Source organism: Platalea leucorodia (genome assembly GCF_965183815.1).
Source record: "Platalea leucorodia genome assembly, chromosome: 11".
Lineage (NCBI taxonomy): Eukaryota > Metazoa > Chordata > Aves > Pelecaniformes > Threskiornithidae > Platalea > Platalea leucorodia.
In genome coordinates, this window is record NC_138833.1 from 8502334 (window position 1) to 8520096 (window position 17763).

The following is a 17763-nucleotide window of genomic DNA, read 5'->3' on the forward strand; positions in this document are numbered from 1 at the left end:
CGTTTCCTCTGTTGCATATTTACCAGCTCTTCTTGCATTTTATAATCTCATCTCATATCACCTAGCTGACATCTGCACAAAAATCTTTCCAATCAGATAGAGGGTGCACAACATTAAAACTTTTAAACCTGTCCTGTAAGTGTCATCAAGACAGGAGCACAGGAACCACAGTGCAGAGAGTCCAACCTCTCACTGGCTGTACTGTGAAGATTCTCCTTTTCGGCGTAGGAGAAAGGAAACTTGTGTCTGCTTTTTAGATTCTGAAAACAAGCCAGAGTGGAGAAAAAGAGTTAACACCAGACTTAATAAAGCTTTTAAGACAAAACCTGTTAAGCAATTTAGACAGACACTCTGAATTTCCTGCTGATTTTCTCAAGTCTGTACATAACAGGAAATTTGTTAACAGTAGGAAGAAGTTGGGAGTTGCTACATAGGAGAAATCTGCCATTATTACAAAAACTGGCTAAGTGGTTTCTTTCAGTGTAAACCCCTCACTGGTCACTGTTCTCAGTGGTGCTGTTGCCCTTTTCTTTTTTCTCCTGAGTCTTGTTTCCCTTCTTCTTTTTCTTCTTTTTCTTGGTCTCTTCCTTCTTGCCAAAGGTTATGAAGTCACTTTTGTCAATTTGGCTGTTTGGTGGCTCCTGCCGGATGGAGATGATTGCAGGAGATCCTGGGATAATGAATTTGTCTGGCAACTCACCAGGACCACCTGGTTGGGGAGTGCCCGGTCCAAATTTAAAGGTCACAGCTGTTGCTGTTCACACCAGCTCCCACTGGGGGGGACTCCACCCCAGCCTCAGTCTGAAGTCAACAGCAAGAGCTAGGTTCAATAGGCACTCTTTATCAGCTTCCTTTAAAAGCTATGGCTTTAGCCTGGCTAAAAGCTATGGCTTTAGCCTGGCTCTACATTGGTTCTTCGTTGCCTGGCTGCTCATCTGTGTGTTACTGACTCATTCTTGTCCAGGCTGCTCAATGCTAGCATGCACTGACTCACTCCACACACTGCTGGGCCCAACATGCTCTGGATCCCATTCTGTGCCTTGAAATATGGTTGTTCTCTATGTTTCTTTTGAATTTGAAGTGCTTGGAATAAGAGATTACTGTGATGCAGCCCACTGTAGTACTTTATAGCATGAAACACAAGCATGTGTACTGCATGGCACAAGGGTGTGTTTGAGGGTGTGAAGTCTTTTGGGATAAGGTTAGAGGAGTGTCAAGGGCAGCGGGAGTCAGCCTTGACAGTACGCACATCCATGCTGGATGTCTTAGCAAATCACCCTGTCAGCTATGCTCAGGATTCCTCGTGGAGGGAATGACTTGATGCATCCCAGAGAGGAACCTGAGAGCCAACTAGCACATAAGTATGTATGTATGTATGTATACATGCAATGTGGCTGATCAGCAGACACAGCCCTAGAGCAAAACCACAAGTGAACTGAATTGCATGGGTAGAGATACCACAGGGCTCCTTCAATCAGGGTGCAGAATCTGGTCTCAAAAATATTCATAGTCTTCTTCAAGGCGAGGCTCTAACAACCTGTTCTCTTTTGCCAGAAAATAGGGTGACTCTTTTAAGAGAGTTGTAAAGTTTTTCTAAACTATTAATTTATAAGCAAAATGGGAAAATTGGAAAGGTCTGGTGCCATATTTATGGTAAGTTGTCAAGAATGGATCAGAAGTAAACAATACTTCAGAGAGCTCTCAAACTGGAAAAGTCCTCGCTATTATGTTTCTTTTTTTGTATTGTAATATCACAACATAAAGGATGAAAAACACCAGACTGGTGACTAACTCTTGGTTCTTTGAATTGATATGGTAGAATGGTAGATCACAATATTTTATATAGGCAAATATAAAGTGAAGTTCTGATCCCAGCTTCAGGCTTGCAGTACGAAGCAAGTTTTTAATTTTATTTCCATGATTTTACCAAGATTGAGCTAATCAGATTTAAATGTTTATGTATGTTGTCCTGACAAGGACAATTTTCTAGCATAATGAGATGCAATATAAATCAGATTCTTCTATTAGAGAAAGTCTTAAAACCTGGCTATTTTCTTTTTTCTTAAACTTTGAAAATTCTTTGTAATTTACATAACTCCCAATTTTGAATAGGAACATCATATTTATTTTAGTGTATTATTTTAAGTGTTTAAGGAATTGTGATCAGGGGAAAGCTCAATGCTTATGCATTGATGCTAAAGCCCTCAAATCTGAGGAAAACATTCTTATCTACACTCTAAAAGTGCAGTATCACAAACACAGGACCTGTCACACTTGTAACACTCCTAGTCACACACAAATTCTTGCAATACCACAAGAACAATGCCAATACCACTGATCTGATTAAGTCTCAACATCATTGTATTCTGCATCAGAGCTGTTCAGCTGAAGAGCTAAAGATGTTTGGGGAAAGAAGGAGATGGGATCTGCATTGCTACAAGGAAGGGTTGGAAAACGAGCCAAGAGGGAGTCCATATCCCTTTGAAGAGGAGGCAAGGGCACAGAAAGGAAGAGAAGAAACGGAAGGCCTAGGTGTCCTGCTGGTGAAAGAGAGCAGGAAGAGGAAACAGCATAGACAATCTAGAGGGAGATCTCCAACATCTTGCCGGACCAGAAGATGCTATTCAGTAAGCCTCAGCTACTGACTGCTCTGTAGCCCTGTAGTAGTAATGAAGAATATTGCATTTGCTTTGGCAGCCATTTCCTGAAATGAACAGCATCTCCTGTCTTTTATTCTTTTATGATTCTTCATCTTCTGTAATGTTGTTCATACAATTTTCTGTTTTATGAAATAAAATGTGTCATGCATGCAGTCTTAAGGCTCTCCTGGTTCAAAAGCTAAAGAACACATTTTGCTGCTTGACAATCTTTCTCTTGCCTGGCAGCAAAATAAACACCACTGGAAAGCATGATTCCTTTTAAGCTTTTCCATACTTACGCAGTACGTGCATGTTACAGAGCCAAAGAAATGTGTATACATGACACATCAGAACTGTCTCTGAGACCATCTGTGTAATAGGTTTGGCACATGGAATCTTTGTAAAGGAGGTGATATGACTGCTTGTACAATGTGATGTTTAATCAAGAATTAGAAGAGCCTGTACACTTCTTTTCCCCCTAACACTGTATTCAGTGATGAAGAAGATTTGACTTTATGTTCTTTCCAGGAACTGCTGAAGTTGTTTTAGCGACCTTAACATCCCTAGTCTCAAATATATTTTTTGAAGTTATTATTAATGTGGAAGTGCCTCTATTTCATCACTTGTAGCTTTTCTGTAAATTTCCTACAGTCTTAACTATCAGCTTCAGATTTTTTGCATGTTTCTTGTTGGTAACAGTAATGTCCTAGCAAGCCCTTTCATACTAAATGCATTAATATGGACTAGCTTTCATTTCTGCCTAATAAAGTATTTTGGTCAGGTACATTTCATATTGCTTTTGTTTCTTTGAGATGATAAATTACAAAGGTGAATGTTGTGTCTCTTGGCCTTTTCCCAAATTATTAATCAATTGTCTTTCTCCAGCAATATAAAAATGTGTATTCATATTTCATATATACAATATTTCATATTGTATATAATCAGTTAAGCCCTATTTGACAAATAAATCCTTTCTCCTTCCCAACAAGCCCATGCAACATTTCATTCCAAGCAACATTGGCCCAGACCCAATGCTCTTTTCCCATTCCTGGCAGGAAAAAAACAGCTGAAGGTGACCTCAAATAATTTTTGAACCATCCTTGCTCTGGTTGGGGAGAGCCCTGTAGCAGTGAATAGTCCAAAAACTGCTTTTAAGTTTTACTTCAAAAACCTGAAGTATTACAGGCTTACAACACTCTATGGATCGCAGCGCCACCACAGCACACCTGCAATAACATGGTGTGTAGTTGTGACATTTTGATGTGACCATATTAGGCTGAAGATAGGACATGAGACAATGACAGTGACTTTATATTATCCATTTTACCACATAAAATACACTAATGTGCAAGAATAGAGGGTATCCTTAAGGTACAGCATCGCTTTTTCCTTGCATGAAAACTCTTGCCAGTCTAACAGGGTGCACATACACGTCTGCATTATTGAAATCTAATTCAGAACAGGATACTGACCCTTTAATCTGGTTCTGCCTAGACAAATCAACTCACCAAATGAAGTCAGTAACATTTATCACAAAGCCATCTGACATAATGTATCCAAACACAACAAACCCATCATCATCAACCCTGGAATCAGGATTCTGTCAAGCTAAAGACTAAGGGGGTTTGCTTGCATTTCTGTATGTTTTTTTCCCAGCCCCTGAATATGTTTGTTGTCCATACAAACTAAGCATTTTAATACTCCTTAATACTCACTAAGCCAAAGGAAACTAATTATCCTTACAGCTGTGTGGAGAGCTCACATACAAAAAGACAGAGACAGACAGAACTTAATGAGTTAATGGCCATCATTTCCTATGAGTGGAGCTTCAACAGTCTCCTCGGGAAATTCCCCTTCTGCGTGATTTACCTGATAACATGTGTTGTTTATCTGTATTGACAGGCTGGAAGGTCACAGTTCAGCTGTATTAACAATGATATATGTTTAGGCATTTCAGATCAAGGATAAATGTCATTTACCACCTAGTTTCCAAAGCTTCCTTAAACATCTCTTCTGTTTCTTATCAGCAGGAATTTAACAACAAAAACTTTCCACTTAGATGCTATTTTACATTTAACAGGATTAGTTGTACTTCTCTTGCATATTTTCTGGGTCTTATTGAATGCTTTAAAGTTGTTTGTTAAACTTAGAGGAAAATCTAAATAAAGCAAATCCACCAGCTATATTTATGACATGCAATTTAAAACATTACACTTCTTCCTACAGCTACACAGAGGGGTTTTGCCAGAGTTCCTACATAAAAGCACAGAGTATGGCCATTTCCTGGTGTAACTCAAAGGATTACTTTGGAGATTACTCCTTCTTTTTATTCCCAAGGAATATGGCAGTCTTCATGTTCAATGACCAAATGATTTCTTTTTAAAATGCATGCATGCAGCAGAACTCAAAATCTAGGCTGCACCTGCAGCTCCTGATGCTTCTTCGCCTATGTGTCTGCATGCTAAAATGGGAGATGAACTTTTCACCCCTTCCATTTCCTCGTACACTCACCAAAATACAAGTGTCTCAGTAGACTTTAAATGGAATTTGGAGCAACAGAGACTCTGCAGTCAAGTAGGTCATATATTTAGTTGGGAGGAAAGGACTTCTAAGTTGTCTTTCAAAATACTTCTTTTTCTATCCAGTGACTGTTGAAATGCACAGGCAGGTCTACATACAAAAAAACCCCACATCCTAAATCACCTCTCTGAAAGCTTGAAGCAGTAGGGTACAGTGTCTAGCTACTTTTTTTCTCTTCCAGAGGCATTTACGGGTCATATGCTGTAGACCTCTACCTCTCACAGGACTTGAAAAACACACAAATCTCAGTCAATAGGCACTTATTCAACAAGTCCTAATTTCTCTGAAAGCACCCGATTTCCTACACATTGTCAAATAGAAAGTGTCATATGGATGTCATAGGCTCCAGGATCCCAGAAAGGGAGCAGGTTGCAGGAGAGCTGTGTCACCTCAGTGAGCACAAAACTTCTCGCTCACATGCTCCAGGCAGTCCTGATCTCAGCACACAGTTTTTTCAGAGGTACTTAACTCTCCTCGTGCTCTGTGCAGGGAGCCCAGGCACCTACTACAAGGAACAGGGTCCCCAAAATTTAGCTTGTAGTAGCTGTAGGCACCTAAATTTTTTTTTATTAGATGTCATCCATAGAGTAAGGTATCCCTTTTCTAAATTCAGTCACCAAAAAAGCAGGCATCCAAACTAAACTGTCTAATTTAGTTCTTGCTACAGTCTATAGAGACAAACACCCTCAGAAGTCAGTTCAACTGAACTCCAAAGTACAGGTCTGTCACTGAGATTTACAGCACTGTCTTTTCAGATGTGGCATTTGTGAATTCACTCAATTTGAAGGGTTGGCTTTCATCAGCTTGCAAAACCATCCCAGCTGATATGTGAGTGGAACAAAGTTGAAATACTGAGTGATGGGTACAAACAGTCTGAAATTGAGATGTCTTCTAAATTTGGGGCAAAACGCCTGCTCACAGAACATGTTATCACTCAGCTCACAAATCGATATCCCATTAGGTCTAGGCTAAGTCTGCAGTTTCTCTCTCACTGACATTTTTCTCTTTTTTTGGGGAGGCCACGTGTTTTCCTGTCCCTGTATAGCCCTACAGCTCCAATCTGGTGTTTACTAGGAACAGGTGGTGCTCACTTCCCATAACGCGAATATGGCCATATATTCTGAGTGTCATGTACATCATCTCTACCTCCTATGCCTCTGCTGCTTTCTTAAAGAACCTTTGTCAGAAGAAGGCTAGCTCATGTCAGAACAGATGTGCCCCTGCTCAAGGGGGAGAAGACGAAAGCATTTCTGTGCAGCTCTGTCTCCCTGCAGAGACATTTTTGACTACGTGACATGCTCAGCCAAGACAGCAGCTTGCTGTCACTCTGTTCCACCCCTCCCCACTCACCGCTTTGTCTCTGTCTTCAAAAATTTGGTGGCTCATGGACTCAGGACATCATTTAGATAAAAGCTTTCAATCAAACCATCTATTATTATTAAGTTTAAAGGAAATCTTTTTCAATGTTTTTTTCCTACATACCAGAACATGCCGACTAAAGCCACCGTGAGACTAGGAATACCCTATCATTAATCACAGACCCTTCTGTCCGCAGGTCAGAGTAGCAAAACACATTAATTAAATGAATTTATTTAAAACTGAGATCAGGCAATAAGCAGGATGCAAATTGCAGAGAAAGCTAGTCATTAACCTGATTTCTCTCTTCCCTGCCTCCTCCACTGATGCTGTACTGACTGCAGCTTCTGCCTTTGGCAAGCTTAATGAATATTCACTGTTATAGAGTCTGACATTCTGCACTGATTCTGAAACAGAACATCAAATGCAAACAGCATGCGCTGAAAAACCCTCTCTGTGTCATTTGGAGGATCTCTGCAGACATTCTGGCTTCACTGATCATCCCTAAGCCTTTTTGGGATTAAAATGTCCATTTAATCTTTTTTTTTTAAAAAAACTAAAAAATATCCAAACCAACAACACAACAAAGAAAGCAAATAAAAATCCATCATCAACATGATAAAATGACAGATACTGAACTGAAAGACAGAGAAATGATTCAGTCAGAACAAAGTTGAACCATTTTAACTATCAGTTTGCCAAACAATGCCAACCATCTCTAAGGACTATGACAATTTGGAGTCTTAAAGAAAAAAAAAAAAAAAAACAAACAAAATTCTTGCTCTCTGCCCTTCCATCTGTTTGACCTGTTCTGCACTAATGATTCAGAGACAGGAGGAATGAACAAAATGAAAACTTCTCCCCACCAAGGAGCCTGTAGCTTTAATCCATTGCTTGGATTTAAAGTCAGCAACATTAAACGGGGTAATTATAGCACATATGTTGTGGGAGATCCATAACCCCCCACTGCTCCAACATCCAGATGCAAAGCAGGGGGTGGGCATGTCACTTCCAGCTCCGTCTTGGGTTACTCTCCATGCTGACATTTAAATGGAATTTAAATAGAGATTATCTATCTCATTATAAGAAAACAATCTTACGTGGCTGTGTATTAAAGCAATTGTCTCAGCTACCAAATAGTTCTGCCAGCATATTCTGAGATACGTGAAAGCAAAAATTTATTTGCTTGCTACCACAGCCTACTGTGACCAGAGCACAACACAGGCTAAATGGCTTCTCGCAGCTGCCGAAGAAGCAAACAGAGCCCAGCGTCTGCAGCCCCAAACTCCTCCCACTCTCTTTTCACTAAAAGAGGCTTTTCCTCCCACAAAAACATCAGCCTTCTCAGGTAACATCCTTTTCATGCTGTACTTAGGCCCAGTCCTGCGCCCACAGTAGAATTTGTCTTGGAAAACACTTGTTAGTACTTGCCCAGCACAAGCTTTAACCTTTTCATCACCAAACTGAGGACTAATCTACTGCATCACCAAGACAGCATGCGCACACATCCAGGATGCTCTGTATCATCTTTCCAGCTCTAATCGGATGCTGGACTCTGGGGGATCCAGCATATGAACATTGGTGTCACATGCAGAGGTTGTTAGGGAGAGACTACTCCTGCAATATAAGGTAGATGGATTTTTATTTGGGCATTTCACCATGTCTGCAGGCCCATAATGACCATTTTTAAGAGTTCATAGTTGAAAACACCCCCGCCCCCCCAAACCCCAGATTATTTTCATCTTATAAACACATTGTAAATATAGTGTGGGCAGCCAGAGCATCAGCTGTTCAGCCCTTGTTTTAATGCAAACAGTAAGGTTAAAGGGCAGTGAGTAGTGCAGGAAAACTGGACTTAGTGTTCGGGGGACTGCTGTGGGAAGGGAGAGGGGAGAGGTGGTGTGGGCAGCAGCTGGGGACAATGTTCCCCTGAGGATCTGCAGTAGGTTGGCCTCACTGACACCACAAAAAAGGCTTTTCTTTGCCTTCATATCAAACCAGGTGCTATGTAGCCTCCTTAAATGCCCTAAACAACCATCTGGAGTGGCAAACAGCTACCCAGGCCTCTGCTGAGGGCTGATTTTAGGATTGCTGGGTGACATATCCCAGAAATGTGGACTTTGAGGCAAACCTTTAAAAAGTGGGATGTCTGATTTGTGGCTCAAATCTCCCTCTGGATGTGACCAGGAGGGAGGTGGCATTCTAACGGCTTTCAGCTGGCTGGTGCTGTGTGCGGGTGCTGCCTCTATTATATAAAGACATGAAATACTGCAAAGAGAGCAAAAGTCATTGCAGAAGACAAAGCTCCAAATGTCAGGAGGACAGGAACAGATCTGTGCACTGATTAGTCTGTATTATGGAAAGCCAATTCTGGTTACTGTGTTCTGTCAAATTCAAATAAAAAATAAATTAATTCTTACATACAAGCACTTTTATGTGAAAGACAACAGGCTCACAGACCATCATAAATCCTGCTGTGAAAGTGAAAAGGAGGAAGCGTTTCCTGGCTGCTGCTGCGGCCTGTAACAGTATTCTGCAGACAGCCAACCCCCGCTCCCTTTGCTCTCTGCTAGATGAGCTACTGAACTGAGGCCAAGAGCACAGACAAGCTATCTATCCAGTTGCCTCCTGCCACTGGAGGCCACTCCGCTTCTATGGGGTGATCGCAGGATCACCGGCTTGGATTCCTGTCTACAGCCACTACAGCCATCTTCTGCCTCAGCCCCCATCTTGATGGCTGGCTGTGATTGATTCTCCAAAGAAGGAAAATTTCAGGTCAGGTTACCTGAAGGTAAGACAGAAGGCAAGAATTAGATGTTCTCCTAGCATTGGATCTCCTGGACAGGACTAGTTTGTTTTTATTTGTGTCCACCTTGGAGAGTGAACATTCCTAAGAGAATTCAGTTGAATTCAGTCCCTTCTGCTTACTCTCAACAAAACTGTTTACCAAGTGCCAGTCTCTATAGCTGTGAAAACCTTCTGCAAGTAAACTTACCTTAGCACAATCCATCTTACTGCTGGTGCATAAAGAGGAAAGAGCCCAGCATGGCTGCCAAAACCTAATGATGGTAAGCAAAAGAGAATCCCCACTTTTTAACTGAGCAAAATTAATAGAAAGACAGTAACTACGGAAACTTGAAGCATCATTTTCAGTCTTTCAAAGCAGAACCTAATTTTAACCAACTAATTGGATGCTTGAAGTGGTAGTGAAAGAAAAAGGGACACATTTATTTCAGTGCTTTTAGAGGCATCTATTTTAAATGTGAATGAATGTGTGAGCTTCACCACTTAAAAAGCATAGCATAGTAATGGATCATGGACACTAAGAAATGGTCTTAAAAGATAACTTTTTTTTTCTTTCTTCATCATCTATGTTTAGCTTACAGGCTTCAACCGTTCCTCTTGTACATGGCTCCCACCCCAGCAGCCCAAACCATTGTAATCTCTAGGCCAGATGCCTACAGTGTGAAGCTTTCTGCTTGAATCTTCCTTTCAAAAAACACACAAAGCTTCAGAGAATAGAAAATGCAGTGGTTCAGAGGTTGAAGGTGGCTCCATGCTCTGAACCTCAGAGCTGGAACCTGTTCCCCAGCTCCCTCTGGTTCTGATCACAAATAAAGGGATAATTTTACTGGTGTTTTATGGATGAAAGCTGGAACTGGCCTTTTCTCTATCTGGACCATAAAGGGAAAGAAAGGGTACTATTACTGTTTAGTTTAATTTAGTTTGTTATCCTCAAGGGATTTCTTCATTTAAGAAAGTAAACTACACCATAAAGGCATATAAAATTAATTTAGGCTTAAAAAATCCTTTAGCTGACCTAGTCTGACTAGTTGATCACTGAACCTCTGCAAACTTCTCCTCTGAAAGCCAGTTAACTAAATACTAACCAATGCCTATTTTGATTCTCACCAATATGGCTGTTTCTCACCAATATAGCAACCTGCCCTAAAAGTGGTGTGTTACATTAATACCCTCCACAGGAAGGGGCTGTAAAACTGAAGACATCGCAAGCCTCAAAACACACTCTGGCAGTCACAGCTCTCTTTCCCTTCCACAATATATATATCACATTAGCAGCTTCCTATCATCTCCTGTTAGGATCACATCCCATTATTATTCCTTTTTACTGATATGGGATGAATGGAGCTAATAATATTTCACATCAGCTAAAAAGGAATCTTAATTAAATGTGATGAGTAACTACTAATACAATATGATAAGCCCCCTGGATAAGCACACTACACAGTTTCTCTATTTTTCAGAATCTTTTAAACATTCTCTGAGGAGAAAATGGAGGTGACCTTGTGAAGACTCCCCACATCCATTCTCCTACTGGAGAAATAGCTTTGCTCTTTCAAATGGTTCTGAGGTCCATGCTCAGAGGACTTTTTCTTAGGTTGTAGGTAAATCCAGATATTATGATCATTTAGAGTCATCTGGGTCTTTAACCCTTTAAAGTCGATTATTTTGGTACTGATGAGATGAACAGGACTGACTGCCCTGGAAATCTGCACCTACTGTTTCATGGCTCCAAGCCTTCTACCTGTTTGTCCTTCCCTGCAGCTAAGGTGTCCTCTCTTAATTGAGAGGACAGTACCTGCTTGAACCCTATGATGAAAAGTTTGCATTAGGTTTTCAACAGATGTGTATCTGTGTAGTTCTGCTGAATTTAATAGATCTGCATGCAGTTCTGCTCTGGTTGGCTGTTAAAAGCCAATTTAAATGTGGTTATGATCCTCCTAACTTGTTCATGCTTTATTCTACTTGGTTACATAAATTGAAAGCACAAACTGCTAGGTGATGTGCTGTAAAGGCCATATAATGGTGAAACAAAATAAATTTAACAAAGAGATTACTTGAAGGGGGATAATACACAATTATGGAATATTAAGGTATGGTTGCCTAAGTAAAGATGAGATCAAAGTTGACAGTTGCTTGAAATGGATGGCACCACATTGCAACAGCCATTTTAACAAAGTTGCAGATGCCTTTTGTGTCTTGTCTCTAGGACTACACTTTCTTAAATATTCATCAGATAGTAAGTATTAAGTCTTGGAGGTTTAACACTTATACAAAAAGTGGGTAGAGCCATCTCTGTTAATTTTTGATCACTAAAACCTTTTCAGAATATAGCCCTTATAATCCCAGTTTAAGAGTGAGTAAATGACCTACTTTATATTTCAATTATTTAAATTTTATAGCCCCAGTCATGCTTTAAGACAAGAATGGTTCCCTCAATGGAACTATTGGAGAACTGGCTCAGGCTTGTCCTTCCACATAAAATTATGCTTTACATTATACTCAGGAACTGCTCATTTGCTAATGAACTCTCTTTCAAGAAATGCATTGCTCAAACAGTTGTAGTAACATATCAGAAAGTTATTTATATAATATGCCTGCCATTTCACTTCTCTGAAAGAAATATTAAAAATGGAAGAACTGGCTTGAAATGAACAGGAAGATCAAATCTGGGAAATGAATTATTACACAGAAAGTGTAATGGATGTAAAATGGATGTCTGAGAGCAAAGTAAGGAAAATTAACTTCATTTCTCTATTATTGCTTAATGGCGGCTGACTTAGAAAAAAATCCCATCCTGATTAAATTTTAGAAAATTCACATTTCTTATAGCTGTGATTCCTTTAAATGAAAAGGCAGGGAGAAAATCAAGGACAGACTGTATCTGGATTGAGGGCATAGTTATTTTCCTTCCAGGAAACATGTCATATGCCCAGGTAATTAGGACAAGCTGTCAAAGAATAGAGACATTTAAAAGATCTTAGTGTTTATAAAGGCTAAAAGGGGATGTTATTGGTTCTTGAATCCTTCACTTCAAAAGGAATTTTAAATTACCATCTGGTAGGATCTACATGTAGAATATTTAAAAAATATTTTAACACAATTAAATTTAAAACTTTTGATTTTCCATTATAATTGTGTGTATATACATACATGTTAATATACAATTGGTTCATTTGTTTTGAATTTCTGTGATTGTTGAGGAGGTGAATGGCTTCTTAATTATTACATATATGCTTCACATGTAAATGCACTCAGAACGATGCAGAGAGCAACTCCTGACAGCAACAGGGACCACCATGAAGTGTCAGCCTCATGTACGCCAATCCATAACATGGACAATTCTCTGAACTGCAGCAGATCGGGGGCTGTGCAAGGCACTTTTTTAGCAGAAAGGAAACCGGTGTCGGAGGTGCGTGTATTGATACATTCTTTGCATAAATTGTGGCCTGCTAATACCCACAGTAGTCCTTCCACAGAGGTGGACATACATAATGTAAAAACAATGTTTCTTTCAGAAACTGTAGGCCAAATCAGATGCTTACACCTCAGGAACACTTTAAAGATTGATTTGAGTTGGAAATGGGAGGTGAGACCACATTATTTGCAATTCCATCAAAGCCATATGCAACCAGGGCCTCCTGAACCAGTGTTTGTGATTCCCAGGATGGGCCAAGCCCTCTCCCACCTCAAAAAACACCCCATCTCAGATTCTACTTTCCCAGCATCTTTCCTCAGTCACACCAGTACCAGGTCAGGTCATGGAGGAAAGGGCTTGTTACGTTATCAACTCTCTATCTGGAATAGTAGTTTAATGGGTATTATGTCCCGGTCCATTTTAATCCACACAGACCACTCAAGTTCACAGAGTCCTGATGTGTGGTGCAGCTCACATACGTCAGAACATATGATGATAAATGCATATTCCTGCTATACCAGGGAATAGTTTCTCCCACTTGAGGATCCCCTGCGCCAGGCAAACCAACTCACCCACCAGCTCTCCAGATCTCTCGCTGACTGCATTTGGTGTATGAGTTGGCAACAGTAGCAATTCTTCATTGCAAAGGTGTGAGACCAGCATGTGTCATCAGGGGAGCACAGAGCCCAAAGAGCTGCACCCCCCGCTTCATAAAGGTGGAATTTTTGTCAGCTATTTCAATATATTCCCTCACTGGAAAGGGAAAAAAACCGGCAACTTCTGCAGCAAAAGGCCAGTTGCAGCAAGAGCAGCCATTCATTAATCGTGATATGCCTTGTCCCACTAAGCACTAGGTGTAAATGGCTGCAATCCTTACACCGCTTCATAGTTTCCCTATGATCCACAACTGCAGCACTGAACCTAACTTAAACATATTCCCTCTACACCAGACTTGAAGAAGAAATGGCTTGGGGTAGCCAGCAGAAACACAGTTTGTGACAACAAGGAGGAAAAAAAGCTCTATTTTTATCTCTTCCTGCTGACACATGGAATAGCACACATTTCATTCAAGCATACACGCAGCTGCTCAGTGGCTGGAATTTCTGCAGTGGCTTAGAGACTAGAGGAAGTGCAGTCAAAGCACATATACTGTGTACCAAGGAGAAAAGACAGCAAAAGGATGCTTTAAAATGCTGTGCTTGATCTAGTTCGTTCTACTCACCAGAGAGGCACACAATTCTGAATTTTATATTCAGAAACATGTGTGCATATTTACTGAAACTGGCACTAATATTTAATACCTCTTCCTGTAAAAACAGTATAATCATGCATGCAGATCTTCAACAAGCAGCTATCGACAATTTTTGCATCAGCAATTATCCACTTTGCATCTCTAGTGAAACAACTCAGTGAACAGGCAAACAGATTTGTAGCTCTGTGGATGAGCAAATCTGCCAGTTGCTTAGAGCTGATGTGTCAGTCTTTAGGAGGGGAAAATACCTGGAGAAAGCACAAATATTTTGGCTTAATAGCAAATACTGACATGAACAGTATAGCCTTGCCTATAGTATCGGAGAGAAATAAATAGCAGAAATGAATTATGATGGCTTTACTCTTTTTTTTGCAGGGGCCAGAACTTTCCTCTTGGCACACAAATATTTTTTAGAGATACAGACACAATTAAAAAAAAAAAAAAGGTGAGAGGGAAAGCCTACAATTTGCCAACAAAACAACTGTTTATAAATACTGAAAATAATCTGTGAATTGCCCAGCTGCTCTCTTCAGGTCCTCAGTCATTCATCAAAGTATACCAAATGGTGCCAGGTGGGATGATTTTCTCCTCACTGAAGAAGCTGAGATAAACTAATTGATTCAAGGCCACAGTGGGACCCAAAGTCACCTGTTTGGACAACTGTGTCTGCAATTGCACCCAAACCTTCAGAGCTTTCTTAAGGCAAACCCCACTACTTTTCTCCTCTATAAATAACTTGGGAATTACTTCTTACTTCTCCTAAATGTCCTTACTGCTCCTGCCTGCAGCTTTGATTTAGTGCTTGTCTTCAGAAGCCAAAGTGAATCACCCATTTCCTGCCTCCTAATCCTCAACTATCACAAGCCTATCTGCCTGCTTGCTGCTGCTCCCCCAGGTAATTCTGCTTTGGGCTCAGTACAAAAGCTGCATTAAGAAAGAAAAATGCTGAGCAGGTGGCACTGTCATAGTCTAACACACAGAGAATGGAATCAAGCTTTTTCTCTTGTGGCTGTTGTATTTTAATCACAATTAAATAATGAAAGAGCATAAACTGCAGCCTGAATTTTCTCATGTAGCTTTTCCTACCCATGTGAGACTTTTGTGTCTCTAGTCTTTGCACTGTGGGATCATGTCATGCCCACTCATCCTGCCAATTCTCAGAATATGTCACTTTGTTTAAACATTAGTAGTTTTGTGATTGTGTGAGAATCCCAGATTTCACATGGGGAAAAAAAAAGTTACTTTTTCCTGCTAATGCACCAGAAAGCAAATAAAAGGAACTCATTTTTGTTTTAGAAAAAAAATCATAATTTCTAAAAGACTCTCTACTTGAGGATTAAGTTTTGAGTGTTCGGGATTGGCAGCGTAGGATTGACCCAATACAATTTCATGGTCTGTTTATCCATCCTATTCTCTACAGCATCATTCATTTAATAACAGGTGCTCTCCATTACCCAGGCATCTGTGACAAACGGAACATGCCATGCATGTGCTACCACTGCAGGGAAAGCAACTGCCTTCATAAATCTAATTCCAGCCAACAAAGAGCTCGTGTTTGAGAATCACAGAACTGAGTAATCAATAATCGTGGTCTGCAATACAGAAAAATATGTTCCGATGGCTTCCTTCAAAGCTGTGCGCTATTTACTGGATTCTTTTTCTAGTATTCTAGTATTATGCTGCTTCCCTAAAGGCTGTGTGGACCAACACTATTATTCTGCATAACTGTATCTGGCACTTGACCTGAATATGTTTCTCACGATTAGGCAGTGACATTCTCATCTGGAAACTCTGTTTGTACATTCAAACTATTGTCTCAGCATAAAGGTGTATCCAAGTTGTTCTGAAAACCCAGCTGAATGTTTGCTAGGATGTACTGTCCATATCTCAAAAACTTCAGTGATCGGTATGATTTGGAAGCTTTCACCTTCAGATTCCAGCATCTGCTGCAACTTGCACCTCCCAGCCTATGTGTTATGAAGTGATGGGTCTCTGTCAAGTGGTGGGAGGGACAAACCTCCACACTGCAAATAATAATTACAACATCTTTTTTCCTAACTGCCAACCTTAGCAAAGAAATAAAAGAATGATTAACACATAAATAAGAAATAGCCAGTGGCTACTAGCCTTGATTCTTCCAGGTCAAAGATGAAACACAAGAAGGTCTGCAAAGGAGGCAGAAATTTCTGCTCTGCACCTCTCCCCTGCAGTAAACAGGAGATGTCACTGCCAGGTGCAGCAATTTGCCCCCTTTCACAAATACTAAATTTATCTCAGCACCCAAATATTCCCCTTACCCTAGTCCACATTATATATTTTTCATATGTACCATCAGAATTGCACACTCTCAGACCACACGTTCTGTTCAAAAAAAAACTGCAACAGTTGCCTCTTTTCAGAGTGAATAAAGGCCATTCAAAACACAAACAATCCTCTCTTGTCTCCTCAGCTCCTCTGTGAAAGTAGAAGGAATTTGTACATAGCCCAGAAGGCCACAAACTCAGTATCTGGCAGAGCAGAAAGCAAGCTCTGCTCTATAGGAATACCTATTCACCAGTTTCAAGAATGATACTCTCAAGCATCTGAGCTGACCTTAACTATTAACCCAACATGAAGTGAGCAGCTGGGCATCCAAAAATCAGGACCGAGGATATCTAAAAATTCACAGTTCAGCAGCAGCGCTATATGTTGAACATTGGCTTGACTAGTGTGCCAAAACTGTTGTAGAAAATTGTATTTATATCTTCACAAAAATTAATACCATGGAACTAATACAGCTCCACTGTTTACCAGTAATTACTCTGAAGTGCAAAATGGCCAGTTCTCGGTTCTCTCATTTTGTGCGTGCTACATGATGGCTGCTAGACTTTTTGAAGGTTCAAATGTTGCTTCAGCGCTATATAATCTCAGAATTTAACAAAATCAAATCTATAATCCCTATGGCTTTAGGAAAAGCCTGGGCTCAGGGGGCAAGAAGAAAGAAAAAAGAATCATAACTCTGACAATGTAGAAAAAACAAACAAGAAGTTTAATTGTTTTAAATCAATGATCTTTGGATGTTCAAGTACTGAGCTCTGTACATGGGACTAGTAATAATTAGCTTTCAAGTAACTTCTCAAGTATAATGTTCTGCACAGCTCAAAGGAAAGGTTATTGCTATGAAGCTGAAATGGTAGAGCAAATATTTAATTACTATTTTCTACTCTTCTCAGTTTGTACCTCAGAAGTAGATGTATGAGCAGTCCAATGCAATCTTGCCCACTTTTGCCAGAATCCATCAGCATATTACCCAAATCCCCAGCAGTAGTATCAAAGACTGCTGAAATGTTTGGAAAAAAAAATAGTTTGGCCTTCCAGGCACTGTGTATCATTAAGGGAAGACATCAACTAGATTGGGAAATCTACATTCCATAAATGAGCTAAAAATAAAATTTAAAAAGATACAGGAGTCTCCAAACAACCCTCACCACAGTCTCAGCATTGTAGTTCTTGAACAGGAGCAGGTACAGGTAAGAAGATGACGAGTCAGCCCATGTAAGGACAGAACAGCCACTTGCTTGAGTAGTACAGAGCCTCGTTTTCCATAGAAAGCATGGGCTAAATATGCATGTAAGATTTTCACTCATTTCCAGCATTCAGAAGAAAACCTGGGGCTTGTCCACAACAGTAACTGGATAACCTGTTCATTTCAGTAGAAACAGAAAACAATGAGATTT

The 17763-nt window shown here is 40.2% G+C and overlaps 1 protein-coding gene across 1 annotated transcript in view; it reads right to left on the minus strand.

Moving 5' to 3' along the window:
* Window positions 1–217: 217 nt before the first annotated feature.
* Window positions 218–17763, minus strand: part of LOC309596056 (protocadherin alpha-C2-like) — a gene marked incomplete at its 5' end in the record, with an annotated part of 48670 nt that continues 31124 nt past the window's right edge. The window contains 2 exon segments of the mRNA XM_082323802.1: window positions 218–743; window positions 745–801. Coding sequence (XP_082179928.1) covers window positions 492–743; window positions 745–801 — 309 coding nt within the window. The 3' untranslated portion in view covers window positions 218–491.